Here is an 18,625-nt window from a genome sequence, read left to right as displayed (position 1 = left end):
ATATATAACCATACTTACAGAAAATGCAAATGATGTAGGGGTCCATATATGCTTGTTCGATTAAATCAAACGTAAAAAAAAAAGCGCAAAAATAAATAAATTGAAATGTAATATCAAATCACACGCAGATGTTAAGCACGTACTATATTCCACTGTTTAGTTCATGTTGCTCGACGTACATATGTTATTGCGCACTCTAAATGCTAATGGTGGATGTCTATATCATTTTGCGTGTTGACATGAATTTATTTAAATTTGTGTAATTGAAAATATAAATTTGTTTAATTATATATTAGTCAAAATGATTATAAACATTACGCCAAATCTATCTACAGATTAGAATGCGCACAGTGGAATGGATGGACGAACAGCCTCACTCAGTCATCCATTCAATCATCGTCGACATGTCACAATATATATATATATATATATATATATATATATATATATATATTACGTCTCTTTTTAAGCAAAAGGTTTGCTTGTCCGAACCAGACAGATCTCAATTAGAAACTGTCTTCATCAATATTTTCTTGTTTTTTTTTTCTTCCTTCCCTTTATGTAATTACAATTATATATAATGAACAGTATAGACCAATTATATATACGACAACATCCCAATCTAATGTATACAATATCTTAATATCGAGAAATTGAAATGTTTCAAATAGTTTCCTAAAATATGAAATTAATCCGAATATCATAGGAAAATAATAATCACAATGAGAAATCATCACTAATTGGTGAAATGTGCCATGTAATATGAAATATCATAGAAAAAAAACAATACTCATTATCAATGCAAAAACATTTTGGCAATATATATATATATATATAGGTTATAATTAAAGGTGAAAAACCATAGCCCGAGTGAACTGTAGATTCACCAAGTGGAGACAATATCTCTTACGTGCAAAACTGACACAAAAACAGTATAATTAAATATTAAATATGCTCACCACTTCGACCATTCATTCAGTTTCAGATCCCCCAGTCACTTTCATTTTCCTGTTCCTCCCCTCACGTTTACACAAAAAATCTAATCATTTGTATGATTTTCCACTGTTTTATTTTAATTTTATTTGGAGATTTTCCACTAAATCTCTACGGATCGATCCTGTCGTCAAATTTTCTGGATCCTAACGCTGAAGACAAAGAAACAGAACATAATACAACAAAAACAAAAATCAGAAGGAAAAAAAAGATCTAAGTGAACAGAAAATCCGATTGGAGATTCGTCTGTCTTCCAAAATCCTTGGAACAGTCAGTAAACCATCTATGGATAACATTTGTCCGAAAGAAACTCCACGAAAAGAAACTTAGGGAAAGCAAAGGCAATCACCAATAGGACACATCGATTCAAGCAACATCGAGCAGAAGACGATTACCATTACCTCTTCAAGATCGTGATATATGAACATACGACCCTGTTCCAATCAAATTCGATATACAACTTATACTAAAACCGAAAATTAAATCCGAACCAAAAATTCGAAAAATAAACGTTTTATTCTGCTCTAGCTGGACAGTTCTTTGTTTTCTGCATTATTGGATTGTACATTCTGTCATTCAACAAAGTTTTCAGGCGCTCTCAGACAAAACCAGTTGTCCAAACCACACTAACTCTACAATGCCTTTGCTTTGGGCTTCACTTCTAACAGATCTCCTTGTTGTAGTAAACACGACAGAAGACGGCGGCAACATGTTGCCGGGTGCTGCGTTTTCCCTCCACAACTACTCGGGCAGTTTCTTCTGCAGTCAGAGATTAAGAGATTAACAGCTTTTTTTTTGCAAGTATTCCTCATGGAAGGAGATAATGATATTCAACCTGCCTAGCTTGGAAAACTAATGATAAGATCATACGCTTAATGTTGGAACCAGCCCTTTCTAAGAACTTGAATATAAACATACCTAAATGTTCTACAAAGACCTGTTTCATACACTGGGGTGGAACAGAACAAGCTTAGCCGGATCAGCCAAAACACACGATCCGAACACAGCAACAATGGTTCTAGGACACTAACTTGCATCCGGTTTAGAGTTCCAGAACCGATGTAAGAAACCCGCTCATTCACTCGGAACAAAGACATCTATCTCCAGTCCTCGAAGAAAAGGAAGTGGAACAAACAAGCACTGATATAGTCTGTAGTGTAATCCCGATATAATCATATCCATAGGCAACCACGAGAGAGGATCAAGCCATCCATACACACTCTCGAGTTTCTTTCTTCTTGGATCAAACAGACCACTTCCCCCATTGAACTTATGACAATTGCAGGATTTCTAATTACAAGTCATTAGAACATTCCTGGAATTCCGACACTGATTTGAACAGTGGCAGGTATAAAAATTGAGCATACTCTATACGGTTTGATTGGGTGTTGAAAATTTATGAATCAAGATCAAATCTTTCTCAAATGGGTTCTCGCATTCCCGATTAACGTCATCAATATCGTTGTGGACTCTTCAAAACCAGTTGCTTCGCTCTGCTAGTGCCAGTTACAAACTCTTTTCCATGAAATACATGGAAAAAAAACCATTAATGGACGAGAAGTTCTGAGCTGAATCCAGGCAAAAAAAACCCTAAAATCCTAAAACTTCACGGGTCAAACTCACATTGCTCATATTAATTAGAAATCCAAATCAAGCAGAGAAACCCAAGAATCGTACCGGGAAACCAGATAGGTGTCGCTGACCCAGTGTCATTTTCCCTCGCTGCGACCGGGAGAATCCGAAGACGACGACTTGGAATCCGACCCGGACCCGGACCCGGGATCCGATTGGAGAGAAGGAAGAGGATTGGAGCCTTTGATGATCCAACCAAGTGCGAAGAACGTTACGCCGGCGAGAATCGCCGTGCCCCAAGCTTGAGAGTACCATCGACTGTACTGGCGAATCGCGAACCTCCACTGCTCTCTAAGCGTCGCGGGATCCGGATTCATCGGGTCGGGCGGGTTCGGGTACGAGATCCTTTGACCCGAATAGCTCGACCCATTACTTATCTCCGGGATCGGCTTCTTCGACGGAGGAGGGAGATGATCCTGTGGTGTTTTGGCGTCCTTGGGGTTTTGGTTCTTCTCGCTCATTTTGGTCGATGAACTTTCGAAGAAAATGTCTTGTAAAGTTTCTCCAGTGGTGTTTTATTAAAGATTTCGATTTGATCATTCGTTATTTTATTATTGTTAATTACGGGTTTCATTCTAACTTAAAGCACGATTATCAGAATTTTATCTTTTAAACTGCGTTTGTAAATTCGCTCTTTTATCTAAATGCTGCCACGTGTTAAGTAGACGACACGTGGCATTTCGACACCATATTACTGCTGTTCGGTCGGCAGATTTATCTAAAGACATTAAGAGGACGGAAGATATAAGCCGGTTCATGTATTCGTAGAGATTGGTTTGGATTTTACATTCATCCAAAACTGAATTCGAATGTTTTGCAATTTTTCCCTGTTCGTGATTTTCAAAATTTTCGAAGAATACTTAGATATTTACACATTATTCAAATTAGAACCTAATATTTACACTTATTACCCAAATGAGTAAATCGGAAAGGAAACGTTTGAGAATATATAACCGAATTTTATGAAATTTTGAACCCAAAAAAAAAAAGATAATTAATTATGTAATTATTGATTTTATTCTGAACACCCTAAAAATTTTGGACACCAAAGACTTTGATTATGAGTTTCTATGGAATGATAAGAGCAATAATAAGTGGGTTTTGTAAAAGATTAAGACTTTACGTTTTGTGCTTGTTTGGGGAGAGAATTAAAAGGATTAGCCTTTTTGGTGATTTGCGAAGAAGCTCTGGTTTGCTTCAAGAACCCTACTCCCCGCTTCAATGGCTTCAGCTCCTACTTCTTCTCTCCTCTCCCCCTCCCGAAATCTCACTTTTTTCCCCGTTTTACCTCTCCGGCGAACCTCCGTTCCGTTCCTCCGTCGTTGTTCTCCGAACCCTTCTCCGGCCACCACCGACGAAGACATCCTCCGCTTCGTGTCGGAATCCGACGGCAAGGCACTTCCATGCGCGAGGACATACGAGAACGACTTTACTCGGCTGAGCCTCGTCGGAGCCGTCGCTTTCGATCAGGCTCTAACGGCGGCTGCGGCGGACGGCGGCGACGCCGCCGACGATCACCTCCGGGACAATGTCCCCGTTATGGTCGTTGAGACGGTTTTCCCCGGAGGATCCGACCCCAAGTCTACTGTATCAACCCGATTGGTGAGCTTCGGGTCTTAACATTTTCTCTTTTCTGGGCAGTTTTCCGCTGATCTTCTAATAGATTCTCGGATTCTTTTGGGTATTGGGTTTTCGAAAATTCATTCCGTTGCGCTATGATATTTGACATATTGCTGGCGCTCTGTGTTCGCGTAATGTATGGAGATATCACAAAGATTCATGAGCGTTTTGAAGTGGAGATTCACTGATTCTAAAGTTTTTGATGTAATCATTGCTTCTGAAGTTCCATGCTTGAGAATTTAATCTTACGAGGTAATCGTTTTTTGGACAGTTCTTACCTACTCGGAAAGTGAAAGAGCGAGCTAAAAGGCTGCGGAGATCCTTCTCGGAGGATATTTCAGGTGGGAATTTGTCGAAGAACATACTGGCAATGACATTCAGACAAGTAGTGTTGCGACAGCTTTGGAACTTTCAGCTGGTGTTGTTTGGTCCTGGATCAGAAAGAGATATGAGTGATTATGAAAAACCACGGGAGGTTAGAATTCTCTTCTTTCCTGCTTTTTTGCAGTTGGGTTTGGGGTAGCTTGAGAAAAGTATTGTGATGTTCTATTGACACTGTCCTGCAGGTGGAACTTGATACTGATAGGTTTGGTTCTCTTTATGCATTTCGTATCAGCAGGTTTCTACATCGTTCACTCTTAGCTCATCCGATGAACGGGTTATCTCTGTTATTGCAGAAGTTATATGCATATTTGCTCTTCGGAGCACTGAAAAGCATTTCCTCGACGATTATCTGGGAAAAACTGTGTTCCCCCTTTTCAAGTGGTTGAGGAAACATAGAAGGATTGCTTCAAGGGACAGCTCGGTTGTCTTACATAAGTTATTTGATGATGAGTTAGTCGAGAATGCCAAGCAATTGCTCGAGTATTTCCACTCGATGAAAGAAAGTTTCAAGCTTTCAGAACCAAGGGAAAGAAGTCACTGGTTGAAGCTCTCTGTGAGTTCCAAGCTGGAAAAGATCGGTGGATCTGAGTTTAGTACCTGGGCAAGCGAGTATTTGCCTGCATATCGGCTAGAAGTTGACGCCACTAGACTGGGGGACCTAAAACTCGAGGGCTGGAAAATGTCGGGCGGGAATAAGTGGGAGGTTCTGCTAACTCACTCCCAAATGGTATCTGATCTCAACTATTTCCTCTTCTTCTCTTTTCCCTCCTCTGTCTTGGTTCTCATTCTTGATCGCTTTGTGATTGTAAGATATGGAATAGCAGCAGTGATTATCTTCCCCTGAGATGTTTACATGGTTATGATAGGATGGTCTCTCCTCTTTTTTAACTTCTGGTTTACCGTTTTCTTGGTTACTCATAATTGTATGATACCTCTCAACGGATTTACTGATGCATGGACCAGGAATTAAGCTAAGTTATTTCTTTGAATATGAGTAGAATTCTTGGACGTAATACATTAGCTACCTTCGAAAATGCAGTTTTCATTATGCATTCATCAAATAGATACCGATAGGTTTCCCGCGAAATAGAGAATCAATATTTATATGTCTTGATGCCCATTCTTCTCTGACACATTTATATCCTCTGTAGGTTGGATTGGCTGACACATTGGATATGTACTTTGAAGACATTTACTCGGTTCCCACAAAACAGCTACCTTGTGATTATGTTGGAAATTATGCAGGCTTACCCGGGAAAAAGGTATCGATGCACAGATTTCTGTGATTTCGCCTATTTTCCTGTCTGAGGCCTTGCATCATCATTTCATGCTTGAAGTCTTTGTTCTGCAAATTCGGTTCTGTTAGACTTTTGTTTTTCCTTATTCTCTCTTGCAGAGAGGTTTATCTTTGTTGAAAATCATATCTGTCACGGCTGCAAGCGGGATTCTTCTTGTCGCTCTGAGTGCTTCATCGCAATTCTTGCTTCCTCGTCAAATTGAGGGAAGGAAGAACTTTAGAAAGCATCAGGATGTTCTGTCTCCAGAAGTTGAACCCATATCTCATCCATCTTTAGATTCCTCAGAGGTATGCATTATACAGATTTTGTTTACGGGCACATTTATATTTTCCATCTCGCCGAAAACTTGAACTTGTGACATCATTCCAAGCAGTTGGATTCATTCTGCGCTTTAGTCGTGAAAAAGCTTAAGGACACGTTTGGTTGGGCCGGGGATATAGCCATAGAAACCGGTGTAGGAGCCTCCATTGGAGAAGTACCCGATTACTTGAAAGATCACAACTTTACGAGCTCAGCTCTTCTGGAGACGCTCGATGAGGGCACAAAGGCGTCTGTACAGGATATCGCTACTTATCAGGTAACCCTTGGCAAAATTCTCTGCACATTTCTCGTCATGTCTTCAGATGGTTAGAGCATTGTAATCGAAACCTGAAAGTTTGATTCTTTACGAGCAACATATACTGTAAAGGTTGGTTCTTGTGCTTATTCTTTGGGATACCATTTGCTTCTGCATACAGGTTGTCTTATCGGGTGAAGGGAAAGTAATCGGGTTCCAACCCACCAGTCGGGTCGGCGTGAATCACTGGGCTGCGAATCCTTTGGCTAAGGAACTCTACGGTGGAAGAAAACTCTCGCCCGGTACTCCAAAACCCTCTTTTTTTCTTTTGTTCGAAGATTTCAATGTTGTTACGATGATCATATAGTTCATTGAATCGTTCTGCATTTGGGTCTTTCTTTCTGCGCAGGTCTCGTCGAACCAGGTCTCGATAGTCACCGCCCGGCAAAGGCAGTAGCTTTAGAGTTGTTAATGTCGGTGAACACAGATTCTCCCTTTGCTCTGGCAAGACCTTTGCCACAACCGTAGGTTAAAAAAAAAAGAAGTTGATGTTTTGCATGAACGCTTTCCATGGAAGTAGAATAGGCTCGTGGATTTGAACGCTGAGTCTGCAAAATATGAACCCCTTTTGTTCTGTTCTTGTTACAGCATCCTCATGATCAGTGAAATATATGAGAAAAATCTCCATTATATCGTTGAGAATAAGAGAAGATTTTTTACAGAGCGTGTTTCAAGATCTCGATATATACGAGTTCGAGGGCAATGATCATCAACCGTAATCTCTCGGTTCATATGCAACAGCCGAAAAAGACAGAAAAAGGTTGTCTCTTTTTTACCTTCGTTCTCTTGCTTTGTGTTAGTACAACAAGCTCGGAATCTCCGGGATAGTCTTCCGTCCTGTTATGTACATAGTTCCCTCGGGAGCTCGGGGGAAGTTGAAAGTACGAAAATACCCCTGCGAATGCAGTTGCAGTGGTGGTGGTAGTAGTAGTAGTTTCAGCTGCTGCACGATTAACGGTAAGCAACAGCTTCAACCTGATGTTTTCTTCAGGTCAGTTGATGTAATAATCGCCTAAGCTTAGCTTCCAACAAGGTAACTATACTCTTCGGCTACTCCGTACTGTAACTTGTCATCGTCGTTGGTAGGGTCTGTCATGTTCTGAACAGGATAGGGTTTCGGGCCGGGCATTTTTCCGGTGACTTTGGGTCGAACTTTGATGATGCAGCGCTTGTTGTTATCGGCAGTGAGCCTTCCCATCTGTGTCTGGAGATCAGCCACCGAGTCATTCGAGTTCTTCCCCTTCGAGTTCTTCTTTCCGACGGCTGCGAGCTTGAGTTCCAGCCGGTAGAGGGCACAAGCTTCGCATTTGTTGATCTCGTACTCGTAGAGATGCCATTCGAAATGGCGCAGAGGCTGTGGATCCATGTAGTAAGATCTTTTCAGGCCTCCGAACTCGTTCATGATCTGTTTCCGGGACTCGTGCCAGCCACGCCCGCAGTAATCCGGTAAGGATCTTTGCTTCCGGTTCCCGCTCTCGAAAGCCCTTCTCGGCTTGTCGAAAAACAGCCACTCCCTTATGATCTCACCCTCCAATACCGAAAGATCGAAGATTTCTGCAGTTAACAGAACACCGAGAAAATCTTTGTGAAACAAGGATCAAAACCCTAAAACTCAAACCTAAAATCGAGACCCTAACTAAACACAGAACAGAAGCAAGCAAAGCCCTACTACCAGGAGCATTCCATGGAGATTTAGCAGTAGCAGCTCCTTCGCACTCGGGAATACCGACATCTTTCCCGTCGGCTTTCGCACTAAGGGCGGCGAAAAGCAGACCGTCTTTAAGGCCAATGCCTCCAGGACGGACGATAGGGTTCATACCGGGTGGGCCTTCATTGAAGGCAAGCGCAGCATGAAAGCTGCTGCAGTAGTCATGGAACCAGTCAAACCCTAGAGTCGCCGGCCTAGGGCAATCCCAGAGCGAGCATTTCGGGCCCAAGAACGCGGAGGGGGGAGGGCATATACTTATAGTCGGCGGCATGAGAGTAGAGATATGTAAGCTCTCCTCTCCACCATAACCTGTACCATCCATGAAACCACCATTGTTGAAGTCTGGTTCAAGCTCTAATTGCAGATCATACTGATGATGATATTCCAAATGAGCTGACCCGTCGAAGTCTTTGCAATGATCAGGCAACGGAAACCCGTTTTCCGGCTTCTCTTGAACCAAATCATATCCCTGACAAAAAATAATTCACCACAGCCCTTGGGCATGCCAAAAGATAACATGCTCTTTGCAAGAGCTGAAAGCATCGGTATAACCATTTAACACTCACCCCTTGGAAGATATAGTTATTTCCAACTTCAAGAACACGATCAGAGGGCTCGGGTTTTGGAGCTGCTAACTTGCTTGTTGCATCGTCTTCCTCATCACAGAGCTGCAGCAACTGACAAATATCTGAGGAGAACGACCCGAAAGCACCGCCCTGCTAACAAAAGCTTCTGAATCGTTACGTCGAGAATGGAAAAGAAGGAATGTGGACTGAAACTAAAAGATACGGCCATCAGAAGGAAACTACTGCAGTGTAGGTTCCATAACAGAGAGATGCTTTTACTTGATGAAAGGAAGAAGCCGGGAATGGCTCGTTGAGCTCGGCTTTCCATTCACGAAGCATCTGATGAACTTGCTCCTCGAGCAGAGTTACGTCAGTTGTACGGCTCTCTTTCCGAGCAAACTGAAGATCCGTTAGCATCCCCTGCAAATCATCGACCCGATTCTTCGCCTTGTCCTTAAACAGCTTGTGAGAAGCAGATACGCAACTAGTCTTGATCCGCTTCCCCGTCATATGAATCTCCCTCCCCACCAAACTTTATCCAAACCTAAATCAACCAAATGTTTCAGACAAATTTGTGTTCTTACAGCAGCAAGAATGGAACTTTTTGATCGGCTTGGAACCATAGGTTGAAATATAATGCCAAGATTCCAGAAACAAGAACAACATAACCAGAGAAAGCAATAACACAACTTCACATCGCAGTAAAAGTCCATTGAAAAACAGAATCACCTGAAAATGGATCTTAAACATGAACTAAACGATCATAAAGACAGTACAAATCGAAACGAGAGTTAAGATCACAACTGCTAAGGAGAAGATAACCAGTTTGTCTCGATGTCAGAGGTTATTACAACTAAACCCACAAGCTCAAACAGCTTAAGAACACAAAATCAAAACCACAACAGATCGAGCTCGACCCAACAGCAAAAGACGAAAGAATTTCGAACAACCCGACCCAGGAGAAGAGATTAGGACACGAGAAATCACCTTACTGTATGAGCAAAACCTAAGGCAGGCGAGAAAATTTTCAATTCGGAAAAAGAACTGTAAAGCAGAGTAAATATTCGGACACGACACAAAATGATGGAAACTGTATGTCTCGGTTGGTTCTCAGCCTCGATTTTTTTTTAAATTCCTTTTATGAGGAAAAAAATATGAGAAATAAATACGAGAATATACAGTGAACTGGCAAAAATGCAAACGAATACCTTTATGAAATAAAACTATAAATACCTCGATTTTGCTATCGAATTTAATCGAATTTCGAGGGTGAAACATAAAATCGCATTAAAATTTTTAGTGATTCTTTAGTACAATTCAGAGTTATAATAACTGTTGGAAATTTCATCACTTGGGGATTAAAGAAATCTGATGAATGGATGGATTATAAGTTTTTTTTTAAAATAAAATATACGTTTTTATATTAAATTTCAAAATAATAAAATTATGGATTTCAGACTTGAGATGGAAAAAACGAATGAAAACATTGGGATAAGGATCATATAAATTATCAAATTGGAGAAAATGCAATAAATAAAGAGATTAGAATACGTGATTGTAAAATTTGGAAAGGAGGAAGGAATAAAGAGCCTTTTTTCTTCCACTGCTCTCTCCATCATCCCCATATTCCCATCTTGTGATCCATGTTTTCATATCACATAATCTTTAATATTTAGATTCACCAATTATCACTTCTCTATATTCCTCTCTTCATATATTGGATGCATCAGAAACCATCTTGTTAAATTGTTCCTTATCAATTTGTAAATTGTAAAGATGGTTATTGTTATTATTATTGATAAAAACGAATATATATATATATATATATATATACGTAATAAAAAATCTCTCAATAAGGATTATAATAATGTTAAATTTTCATATTGTCTAGTTTTCTCCCCTGTATCATTTAATGTTCTTTAAACTTAGATACCAGACTTATTAAATTGTATCCATCATTTTTTTTTATTGTATCATTCGATTTAAACAACACTAAATTTTTAAAAAAAAAATCTGAGGAATGGTAGAGACTAATGTAACAAAAATTATGGGATACGGTTTTCTTTCTCATATTATAAGGCCTAACCATTATACTAATTTATTCTGTAATGAAATCTGTCTACACTGAATTCTGAACCATTCAAAATCTCATTACCAAATGATCATAAGGTTTCTACTTCCTAAGCCTTATTGTCTGTAAACCCTAAACACATGTGATGGTTCCAAGCAAAAAATGCTTCAGCCAACCAAACTAGAGCTTGCAGCAACAATCAGACATCGAAACTTCGATCCCTCGGCTTATTAAATTTCCGTTATAGCAATGTCGATCAAGGTGTTCCTCGTCATATGACAGAACTAAACTTTCTCGAGCTGTTAAAGAATCGTTACCATGTCGTTCTTACCACCAAATTCAGAGGATGTTTTCAAGAGTCTTGGCAGATAGATGATCTAACTCGGTTTTGCTGATTTGCCGTCGTCTGTGTTGGATTGTTTCAAGTGGAATATACCACTTAGTCCCCGTGATTTAGCAAGTTTCTCCAGTTCCTCGATTTTGTTCCTTAGAAATGTGAAGTCTTTCTCCAGCTCTTCGTCTTTTGCCCTCAGTTCCTGAAACAAGAGAGATCCCATCCATAACTTGAATCAACCGACAACTAAAACAAAAAATATGTTTTTTTCGGTGTGATATCATAGGAGTGATGGAAAATTACTTCTGTTTAGTGGTAACTGGAACAAACACGGTGAATAGCCAACACAGTCAAGGTTATTGCCTCTTAGAGCATAATATGATAACAATTCATAAACAGCATGTATTTTTGGCCTTCTTTCTGTTCGGGTACGTTATGATTGTGCCCTTCAAACAGATGGCAATCCCCGAACGTAATGCTGAAAGCATAATGGAACAAGAATCAATTCTTCCAACAGGAGTAAAAGATTCTCAACTTGGGATGTCTGAAAAGGCTAAACCCCTTCTCCTTCTTACATAGATAAATGTGTTTATGAAGAGTGTTCTTGTTTACCTCGATTTCTTTCTTGCGTGCTTCTTCCTTCCTTGCTTCTGATCGAGCATTTCGTTGCACCTCAAAGATGACAACAGCTCCACCAACCTGTTCATATGGAATGTAACTGAAATGACCCTAGACAAACTTTTTCCCACCAAAATATATGAATGTGAGATCCAAAATTATTGGAGCGTATGAAGAAAGCTGAAAAAACACATCAAAATCCCATGGTTCACACCCACTTACACAAGGTATTCAATAACAGGGAAATACCTTATGTTGTCATATGATTGTTGCTGCAAGCACTTTACATGTTCACAGCACCATTCTGATAAACACCCGATTCGATTTCCTCTATATGAGGATTGTTCTTACGACTCGAACGAATATCGTATATTTTGGATCAAATTCCCAACGAAACAGCAAAACAAATGATGAGAGCATAAAGCCTAAAGGGCGGTTCTTTTTCCCCAAGTTTCATCTCCCCCGCAAATGCAAACAAGCCATTAGCATCAAACAAGTGGCCATTCATTCATAAGATAGAACAAGACTAAAGAAAGGCATTCCCAAATAACAATACTCCCCGCCAAGTCACCTGAACCGACATGATAGCATGAGAAAGATGGAAGAGAGGCATTACCGCAAAGACAAAGAGCTCTCCAATGAGGTCTGCAGCAGCCTGGACAGCTTTTTCCTCGTTCAAGGGACGAATCTCCTCGTTCGTCGCATGCCCATATATCCTTCTTTGCATTTGTGTCGTAAACCTATGGTTCCTCTGGTCACCCATTTCGAACAGCACATACGAACTCCACATTACAAACGATCGAACCCAGAATCTACACACAAGCTTGAACTTCCCCGACACGATTTCTTACACAGAATCGAATCTAACCTAAACGTCTCTCCTAGAAGCGTAGAACCGAGAGTAATGGATAGAACAAGAGAAATTGCTATGATTCATGTGTTTCGATCAGGATCAGAAGACAAAAGGGTGATCTCCATTTTTACCTGAGCAACGTTGACGATGAACAGCCGGAACCGGGGATGAACCTTGGCTTGGTGCTTGAGCTGGCTCGCCAATGGCTTGCTTATGGTTTTCAGAGCGAGAGTGCCCAGTTTCATCAACGGCAACACCATTTTCGCAGACAACCAAAAACTCAGTCGACAACGCCGGCGAAAAACGCGAGTTGTGGAGAGACGGAAGATTGCGATCGGTCTAGAGATTGGTGTGGGGCAGGATCATAACACTAACACAATGAGATAAATCTCCATTGCTTTGAAGAATCGGGTTTATTCCATGGGATTTTGAAAATTCGAAGAAGTTTGGATTTGGATTTGCTTGGAGAAGAAGAAGAAAAGACCCGGAGATTTCGGGACGCGTAGTTGATTCGGTTCGGTTTAATTGGTGAGGCCGCAGCTCGATTTACTGTTTTTCTTTTCCAAAACCAGAGATTATTTAGTGTTATAGATTTGGAAAACATCACTAGATTTGAAGGAAAAAAACGGAAAATCCAAAAACAAATTTAAATATATATATATGCATATACGTATAAATACACATATACATATATATATATATATATATATATATATATATCTTTTTAGTTGAAAAATGTGACAAGGTCACATCTTTTTAGTTATATAGTTTTGGAAATTTTAGAATTTTTCATGATAATTGAAGGTTTTTATTATAGAAATTTCCCAAAAAAATAATAACAAACAAAAATCTGTAAAATGTTAAAATTAACCAATATTAATGGGCATATTCGATTTCATTCATATTAGACTTTTATCGAAAAATTATTTTAATTGATTTATTTTTATATTTTATTTGAATTTTATCCCAACTCACATGGTGATAAGTGTATTATACTCAAAATTTTTCCCTAAAAGTTTCACATATTTATAGAACAATGATTAATTTCTTTTCAAATGGAATCAAAACGATCTAAAAAACAATTAAATAGAATCCGGATTATATATCGCCCGCTAAAAAGAGTCATTCATACACCGTGTAGTCTGTGTTCACGTCATTTCCTCTGCAAACTTTTTTTGTCTCGCACATGAAAGCTACTTTAATCGATCATTCTCTTTGCGTGTGTTCCGTCGGATTCGTTCAACTTACGAAAAAAAAGAGATTGTTAGTTAAGGAAGACGAGAACGAATAGGATGATGAACAGCACCACCAGGAAACATATCATCATTATCTGTCCCTTCGCTCCTGCTTTCTTCATTACCATCCCCACTTTTTTCTGCAACATGGTACCCAGTTTTCTCTGTATTAGTTATCCGGCACTCGCCTCGTGAATTCATGTTCCAAAGCTTGGTTCTACGGTTTACCTGAACAAAATCGAGGCGGTTCTTTGTACTGTCCATTTCCGTGCCCAATTCATCTATTATTCTCTCCTGCAACATCCCCAGAAAAAAAAAACAAAGCAAAGGTTATGTTTCGGATACATTGGTGTATACGGTTTCGTGTCTTATGGGATGGGTCGAGTTACGAATTTCAACAACTATCACTCACCTGTGCAACGAGTTCATCGTGTATAGTGAGGCCTACTCCTCCAATCCTCTGTACGCTTTTACTCAGCTCGTCCAGTTCCTCGTCTTGTTGCCTACAATAGGATAAACGATTCCACGTCACAACATGCTCTACACAGGCTGGACGGACCACGCTAATCTGAATGAAACTTCACCATACTATTTATTCAAACCTAATCTTTGATCAGATATTTGTTTTATATTCATCTGCAAAGGAATTCCATTTCTTTTTTCCGTTAATGCCACTAATCCCAGCTACTCCATATAGGGGGAAAATATAGGCAATGTTGAACTGATAAACAAAAATCTATACTTGATCAGCAGCAGTTGTCTGTCTGATTCCGATTGTGCAAAGTCGTTATCATTTTGTGACCCATACTGATCATATCTATCTGTCTCGGTTGAATTTGGCATTCTCATCAGCTCCCGGCGCACTTCACTTGCTCCAGCAGCTCCGGAAATACTCTTTCCAGCTAAAACGGATTTCTTCACATTTCCAACCTAACGAAATGCAATAAATGTTCATCAAACAACAACCAAACCGAACTTCCACCACTTACACAAAATGGAAGCGGAAAGGACAGTAGAGTAGAAGGGATAGAGAAGTTAAAGAATATACTCTCTTACACTACCCTCTGCATACCTAGAGACATACCTGTGTACGAGCATTGCTAGTCCATCTCCTACGTTTTTCCAGCTCAGTCTCATTGATGCCATACCATGCAGGATCTCTGGCTGCCACAGTGATTGCTTTGTCCAGTTCATCCACCTTCCTATCAATAAGGATATCTTCAGTATCCGTTTAATTACTTCAAGTTGGCTGATGAATTTCTTCCATCAGACTGTTTATCAAACAATCAAGGACCAGAGATTATGGGTCTTTTGCATTCTATAGAATCAACTCAGAGTCCAATTTCCTATGCTTCACCATATTCGATTACTGACAAAATTTGAAAACACTCGAAACAATGGAAATCATCTTCTAATCCAAACCACATTCCTCAACGTACCAGAATCAATTAACTACAGCGCTACAAGATTCGAGTACCTGCCACTCGATGCTCTCACAACCAGCAAGAAGCTCCTTCGTCAGATGCACTTGCTCCCCCGTGTCAGGCGGAATACGCTCCCATTTGTGAAAATTAGATTGTAATTTATCAATCTGACATAGGATCCATTAGCCAAACCCAACATTACTCATTGTAAGATAAACACGGTAGTTCTATTCCAGAACGCCGGGTTCAGAGATCCGTAGCAATGGTTTTGGAAAATCCGACTCGAAACTTACGGATTCTTGGATCTCCTCTTTCACAATATAGAAGGGATCTTGAGCCGAAGACATTTAGAACCAACAGATTAAGCTAACCTGTAACTGAAAAGAAAGGTTACGTAGCATAATCAAGTTTCAATGATCGGCAAAACTAAATAAATAAAAAATCAAAGAATGAGAATTCTGCATTCCAAGTACAATAGATCATTATTCGACAGAGCAAATCTGCGAAAAAAATGGACTGATCAGGCTACAGGCAGGACAATTTACCACAAAAAGGCAGAATCAAAAGTTTTCCGACCAAACAGAGGAAGATTCTCGCGATCATGGATACATTTCACAATAATTTTGTCCAGACAGAAACAAAGAAACCCTAAAACAGGAGGATTACGGGCGCAGATCTTAAAATCAACCGAAAATCGAGATTTCGCCGAGAGATCTATCGAGAAAAACTTCTCGAGAATTCGTTGGAGTTTAGGGACACAAACCTTCCGGGAAAATTTTTCCGATACCGGCAGAATCGACCTCCAGGATGAAGCGGCAGTTCTGAATCTGACGAGGAAAGATCCGCAGAGACGAAGCTTCGAAGTTTGATGACTCTGATAAATCTTCTCCGAAGTCTCTGGATGAGTCGGAGGAAGCCACGTATTTCCATTTCATGGAATAATGGAGAAAATAAATTAAAATTTTGAAGAAACTAAAATGGCCCATCTTACTTGGGCTTAGAGATGACCCGTTATGTTGTATTGGACGTGAGCCCAAAAATGGCCCGTTGTGACTTTTCTTTCCGACGGTAGAAAAATCATACTATTTTTTCTCCTTAATTAGCTATTAGGGTCGAAAAAGTAATAATGTTTGGGTTAATAAATTTTGAAATGGTAAAAACAAATCCGAAAACAACCGATAGAGATTAAATTAATGTTACTTGGGTGTTAAATGTGAAAACTATTATATTTATATTATGCATATATTAAAGTTTTAAATACCCATAAAAATATTTGGTTTTGGGTTGACGTCAGAAAAGAGAGCGGGAAAAAAGAGATTATAAACAATGAATTAAGAGAATTTATAAATATGAATTATTGTGGTTTAATATTTGAATTAAAATCCAAAGATCGGATTTTCGTCATGATCTCCGTATCCATATTCGTTGCTTCCAATAACCGATTTTTGGATTCAAACCGGTTCCCGTGTCCAAGCGTAGGAGACCACTCGTCCCGTGATTGAAAAAAACCAAAAGGGCCTCGACACTCGACAGCTTCTGATCACAGACAACGACAGGTCTAATCCCTTTTGGCAAGCAATACGTGGGTCCCACACTCATCGCGCATATCACTTGCCACGTGTCACGATCAACGCCTTGGGGCGCGAGTCAACCGAGTCCTCTGGGCCCCGCCTACGCGAATTAAGACAGTCCCGGATTATTTTCCCACAAAACGCATCGGACGGTAGATTTAGAATGATATGACACGTGGCAGGTAAAGATGAGCGCGTGGTTAAAATCGCTTTATGTGCGCGTGAAGAACGACTGACGTGACTAAAAGTACGATGAAGCTCGGACAAAACAGTGGAGAGAGAGAGAGAGAAACGCACCCGCGTAAAAGTCGAGGGATCTCTGGCTCCTGATGATGACATGTTTTTATTATTTTATTTTAAAAATAAATTTTTTATTTATCAAATATTAACACACACACACATATATATATATATATATATATATATATATATTAGTTTTTAAATATTTTACCATTTTTATGATGACAACAACTTTGTTTTTTACACTGTTGTGAAAACAGCAGACAACGCCTATCTTGCAGATCCCATAAATTAATTTATTTTCTTATTACATACATTAATATTAATATAACATATGCTTTATGAAAAAAAAAATTAATATGAAGATTATGTCGATTGAGTTCATCGCCGTTTCGTTGAGTTCTATTATTTGATAAATGCATTCGGAATCGTTTAGTCGCTGGTTTCATATTTTATTTCACGTTGTTGGTTTATTACTTTTTTATTTTAAAATTTATAAAAAATGTAACATTCCGAAGATTTATCTAATATATATTATATTTCTTTGTTAAAATTAGTATCGAATCATTTAATCATGGATTTTAACGTTTGTAAGTATTATTATTACCCAAAATATTTTTTTTATCGCATTATATGAAGTATGAGATTTTCTTAGGAGAATCCATAACTCGTTTTTTATCATTTAAATGCTATACATATAACTAACGTGTATGCCCAAGGGGTTTTAAAAATAACATAAAAGATAATAATTATTTGGTGTCACCTTATCAAGCATCACACACACACACACACACACACATATATATATATATATCAGGTTTAATACCTTTACGAGAATTACCAGACAAACTTTTACAACAGTAATAAATAATTTGCAGAAGCAATAACTTTTTTGTTTTGGGGCAAAAAAAAAAAAGTAAAGCTGCTCTCCAATTAATTGTTACTAATTTTGAATATCCGACAACTTACCCACCAAACAACATTTTTTCACACTCAAATTTCAAAAAGGAAAAGTAAAAAAATATAATTACGACGTCACATTGGATGTATAGAACTTACTTTATTATATGATCAGAGCACGACACTGTGATATTTACTTTATGATATACACTAATATTTGGTAAATGTTACAAGTTAAAATAAGTTTGACCGGAATCTGGATAGAGTTAACTTAGTGTGCGTATATATAGTTTAATAGTTCCCTTATGCACGTGTTTTCATTTTCTTATTTGTAGCTGTAAATCTTAGTTGTGGGATAAACATGTGGGCTTCTATTTAAAATTATTATAACGATCAAGTAAATTAATTTTAAAACGATATAAGATAATTAAATAAGATTTAAAAAACAAAAATCGTTTACTTTTATGATCAATGGTTACACCTTCCTGTTACTTGTGAAATAATACCAAGCTTTATCTACAGACACGACCGAATAAATAACTAGAATCATATATATATATAT

The 18,625-nt window shown here is 38.9% G+C and overlaps 5 protein-coding genes across 8 annotated transcripts; 1 reads left to right on the top strand and 4 right to left on the bottom strand.

Moving 5' to 3' along the window:
* Nucleotides 1-1,379: 1,379 nt before the first annotated feature.
* On the bottom strand, nt 1,380-3,139 carry LOC104812624. The gene is made up of 2 exons (XM_010539892.1): nt 2,671-3,139; nt 1,380-1,752 (listed from the first exon to the last, which is right to left on the bottom strand). The coding sequence occupies exon 1, from the start codon at nt 3,084-3,086 to the stop codon at nt 2,703-2,705; it is 384 nt and encodes a 127-aa protein (XP_010538194.1). The 5' UTR covers nt 3,087-3,139; the 3' UTR covers nt 1,380-1,752; nt 2,671-2,702.
* A 627-nt stretch (nt 3,140-3,766) lies between these two features.
* LOC104812622 lies at nt 3,767-7,204 on the top strand. 2 transcript variants are annotated; one of them, XM_010539888.2, is made up of 8 exons: nt 3,767-4,227; nt 4,517-4,720; nt 4,865-5,356; nt 5,781-5,891; nt 6,026-6,214; nt 6,301-6,504; nt 6,665-6,785; nt 6,893-7,204. In XM_010539888.2, exons 1-8 carry the CDS (start codon nt 3,847-3,849, stop codon nt 7,009-7,011), a joined length of 1,821 nt encoding a protein of 606 aa, XP_010538190.1. In that variant the 5' UTR covers nt 3,767-3,846; the 3' UTR covers nt 7,012-7,204. The 2 variants fall into 2 exon arrangements, with proteins under 2 accessions (XP_010538190.1, XP_010538189.1); XM_010539887.2 differs by having other exon boundaries at nt 4,862-5,356.
* Nucleotides 7,154-9,930, bottom strand: LOC104812623 (transcription factor VOZ1-like). Of its 2 annotated transcripts, none has more exons than XM_010539889.1 (5): nt 9,805-9,930; nt 9,097-9,361; nt 8,818-8,970; nt 8,216-8,720; nt 7,154-8,097 (listed from the first exon to the last, which is right to left on the bottom strand). In XM_010539889.1, the coding sequence occupies exons 2-5, from the start codon at nt 9,325-9,327 to the stop codon at nt 7,562-7,564; spliced, it is 1,425 nt and encodes a 474-aa protein (XP_010538191.1). In that variant the 5' UTR covers nt 9,328-9,361; nt 9,805-9,930; the 3' UTR covers nt 7,154-7,561. The 2 variants fall into 2 exon arrangements, with proteins under 2 accessions (XP_010538191.1, XP_010538193.1); XM_010539891.2 differs by having other exon boundaries at nt 8,818-8,967; nt 9,805-9,928.
* A 1,012-nt stretch (nt 9,931-10,942) lies between these two features.
* Nucleotides 10,943-13,213, bottom strand: LOC104812621 (OPA3-like protein). Of its 2 annotated transcripts, none has more exons than XM_010539886.2 (4): nt 12,825-13,213; nt 12,457-12,591; nt 11,835-11,921; nt 10,943-11,424 (listed from the first exon to the last, which is right to left on the bottom strand). In XM_010539886.2, the coding sequence occupies exons 1-4, from the start codon at nt 12,951-12,953 to the stop codon at nt 11,266-11,268; spliced, it is 510 nt and encodes a 169-aa protein (XP_010538188.1). In that variant the 5' UTR covers nt 12,954-13,213; the 3' UTR covers nt 10,943-11,265. The 2 variants fall into 2 exon arrangements, with proteins under 2 accessions (XP_010538188.1, XP_019057925.1); XM_019202380.1 differs by having other exon boundaries at nt 12,457-12,652; nt 12,825-12,914.
* Nucleotides 13,214-13,927: 714 nt separating this feature from the next.
* On the bottom strand, nt 13,928-16,255 carry LOC104812620 (syntaxin-61). The gene is made up of 8 exons (XM_010539885.2): nt 16,116-16,255; nt 15,646-15,729; nt 15,406-15,519; nt 15,013-15,126; nt 14,671-14,858; nt 14,341-14,431; nt 14,157-14,222; nt 13,928-14,068 (listed from the first exon to the last, which is right to left on the bottom strand). The coding sequence occupies exons 2-8, from the start codon at nt 15,697-15,699 to the stop codon at nt 13,958-13,960; spliced, it is 738 nt and encodes a 245-aa protein (XP_010538187.1). The 5' UTR covers nt 15,700-15,729; nt 16,116-16,255; the 3' UTR covers nt 13,928-13,957.
* Nucleotides 16,256-18,625: the final 2,370 nt, after the last annotated feature.

This window comes from Tarenaya hassleriana, unplaced genomic scaffold (genome assembly GCF_000463585.1).
Source record: "Tarenaya hassleriana unplaced genomic scaffold, ASM46358v1 Cleome2, whole genome shotgun sequence".
Lineage (NCBI taxonomy): Eukaryota > Viridiplantae > Streptophyta > Magnoliopsida > Brassicales > Cleomaceae > Tarenaya > Tarenaya hassleriana.
This window is presented reverse-complemented; position numbering and strand designations above follow the sequence as displayed.

Bases quoted from the DNA above. Each gene is read 5' to 3' on its own strand.
- LOC104812622 (XM_010539887.2), top strand. From the start codon at position 3,847: ATGGCTTCAGCTCCTACTTCTTCTCTCCTCTCCCCCTCCCGAAATCTC. The intron at 4,721-4,861 runs GTTAGAATTCTC...ATTTCGTATCAG, and splicing joins ATTATGAAAAACCACGGGAG to CAGGTTTCTACATCGTTCAC. The intron at 5,357-5,780 runs GTATCTGATCTC...TATCCTCTGTAG, and splicing joins TGCTAACTCACTCCCAAATG to GTTGGATTGGCTGACACATT.
- LOC104812621 (XM_010539886.2), bottom strand. From the start codon at position 12,953: ATGGTGTTGCCGTTGATGAAACTGGGCACTCTCGCTCTGAAAACCATA. The intron at 12,592-12,824 runs GTAAAAATGGAG...ATGGGTGACCAG, and splicing joins TCATCGTCAACGTTGCTCAG to AGGAACCATAGGTTTACGAC. The intron at 11,425-11,834 runs GTAAACAAGAAC...CTCTTGTTTCAG, and splicing joins CACGCAAGAAAGAAATCGAG to GAACTGAGGGCAAAAGACGA.
- LOC104812623 (XM_010539889.1), bottom strand. From the start codon at position 9,327: ATGACGGGGAAGCGGATCAAGACTAGTTGCGTATCTGCTTCTCACAAG. The intron at 8,971-9,096 runs GTAAAAGCATCT...AGCTTTTGTTAG, and splicing joins CGGCTTCTTCCTTTCATCAA to CAGGGCGGTGCTTTCGGGTC. The intron at 8,098-8,215 runs GTAGTAGGGCTT...TGTTAACTGCAG, and splicing joins ATCTCCATGGAATGCTCCTG to AAATCTTCGATCTTTCGGTA.
- LOC104812620 (XM_010539885.2), bottom strand. From the start codon at position 15,699: ATGTCTTCGGCTCAAGATCCCTTCTATATTGTGAAAGAGGAGATCCAA. The intron at 14,859-15,012 runs GTATGTCTCTAG...GCATTTCGTTAG, and splicing joins CTAGCAATGCTCGTACACAG to GTTGGAAATGTGAAGAAATC. The intron at 14,223-14,340 runs GTGAGTGATAGT...GGGATGTTGCAG, and splicing joins ACGATGAACTCGTTGCACAG to GAGAGAATAATAGATGAATT.
- LOC104812624 (XM_010539892.1), bottom strand. From the start codon at position 3,086: ATGAGCGAGAAGAACCAAAACCCCAAGGACGCCAAAACACCACAGGAT.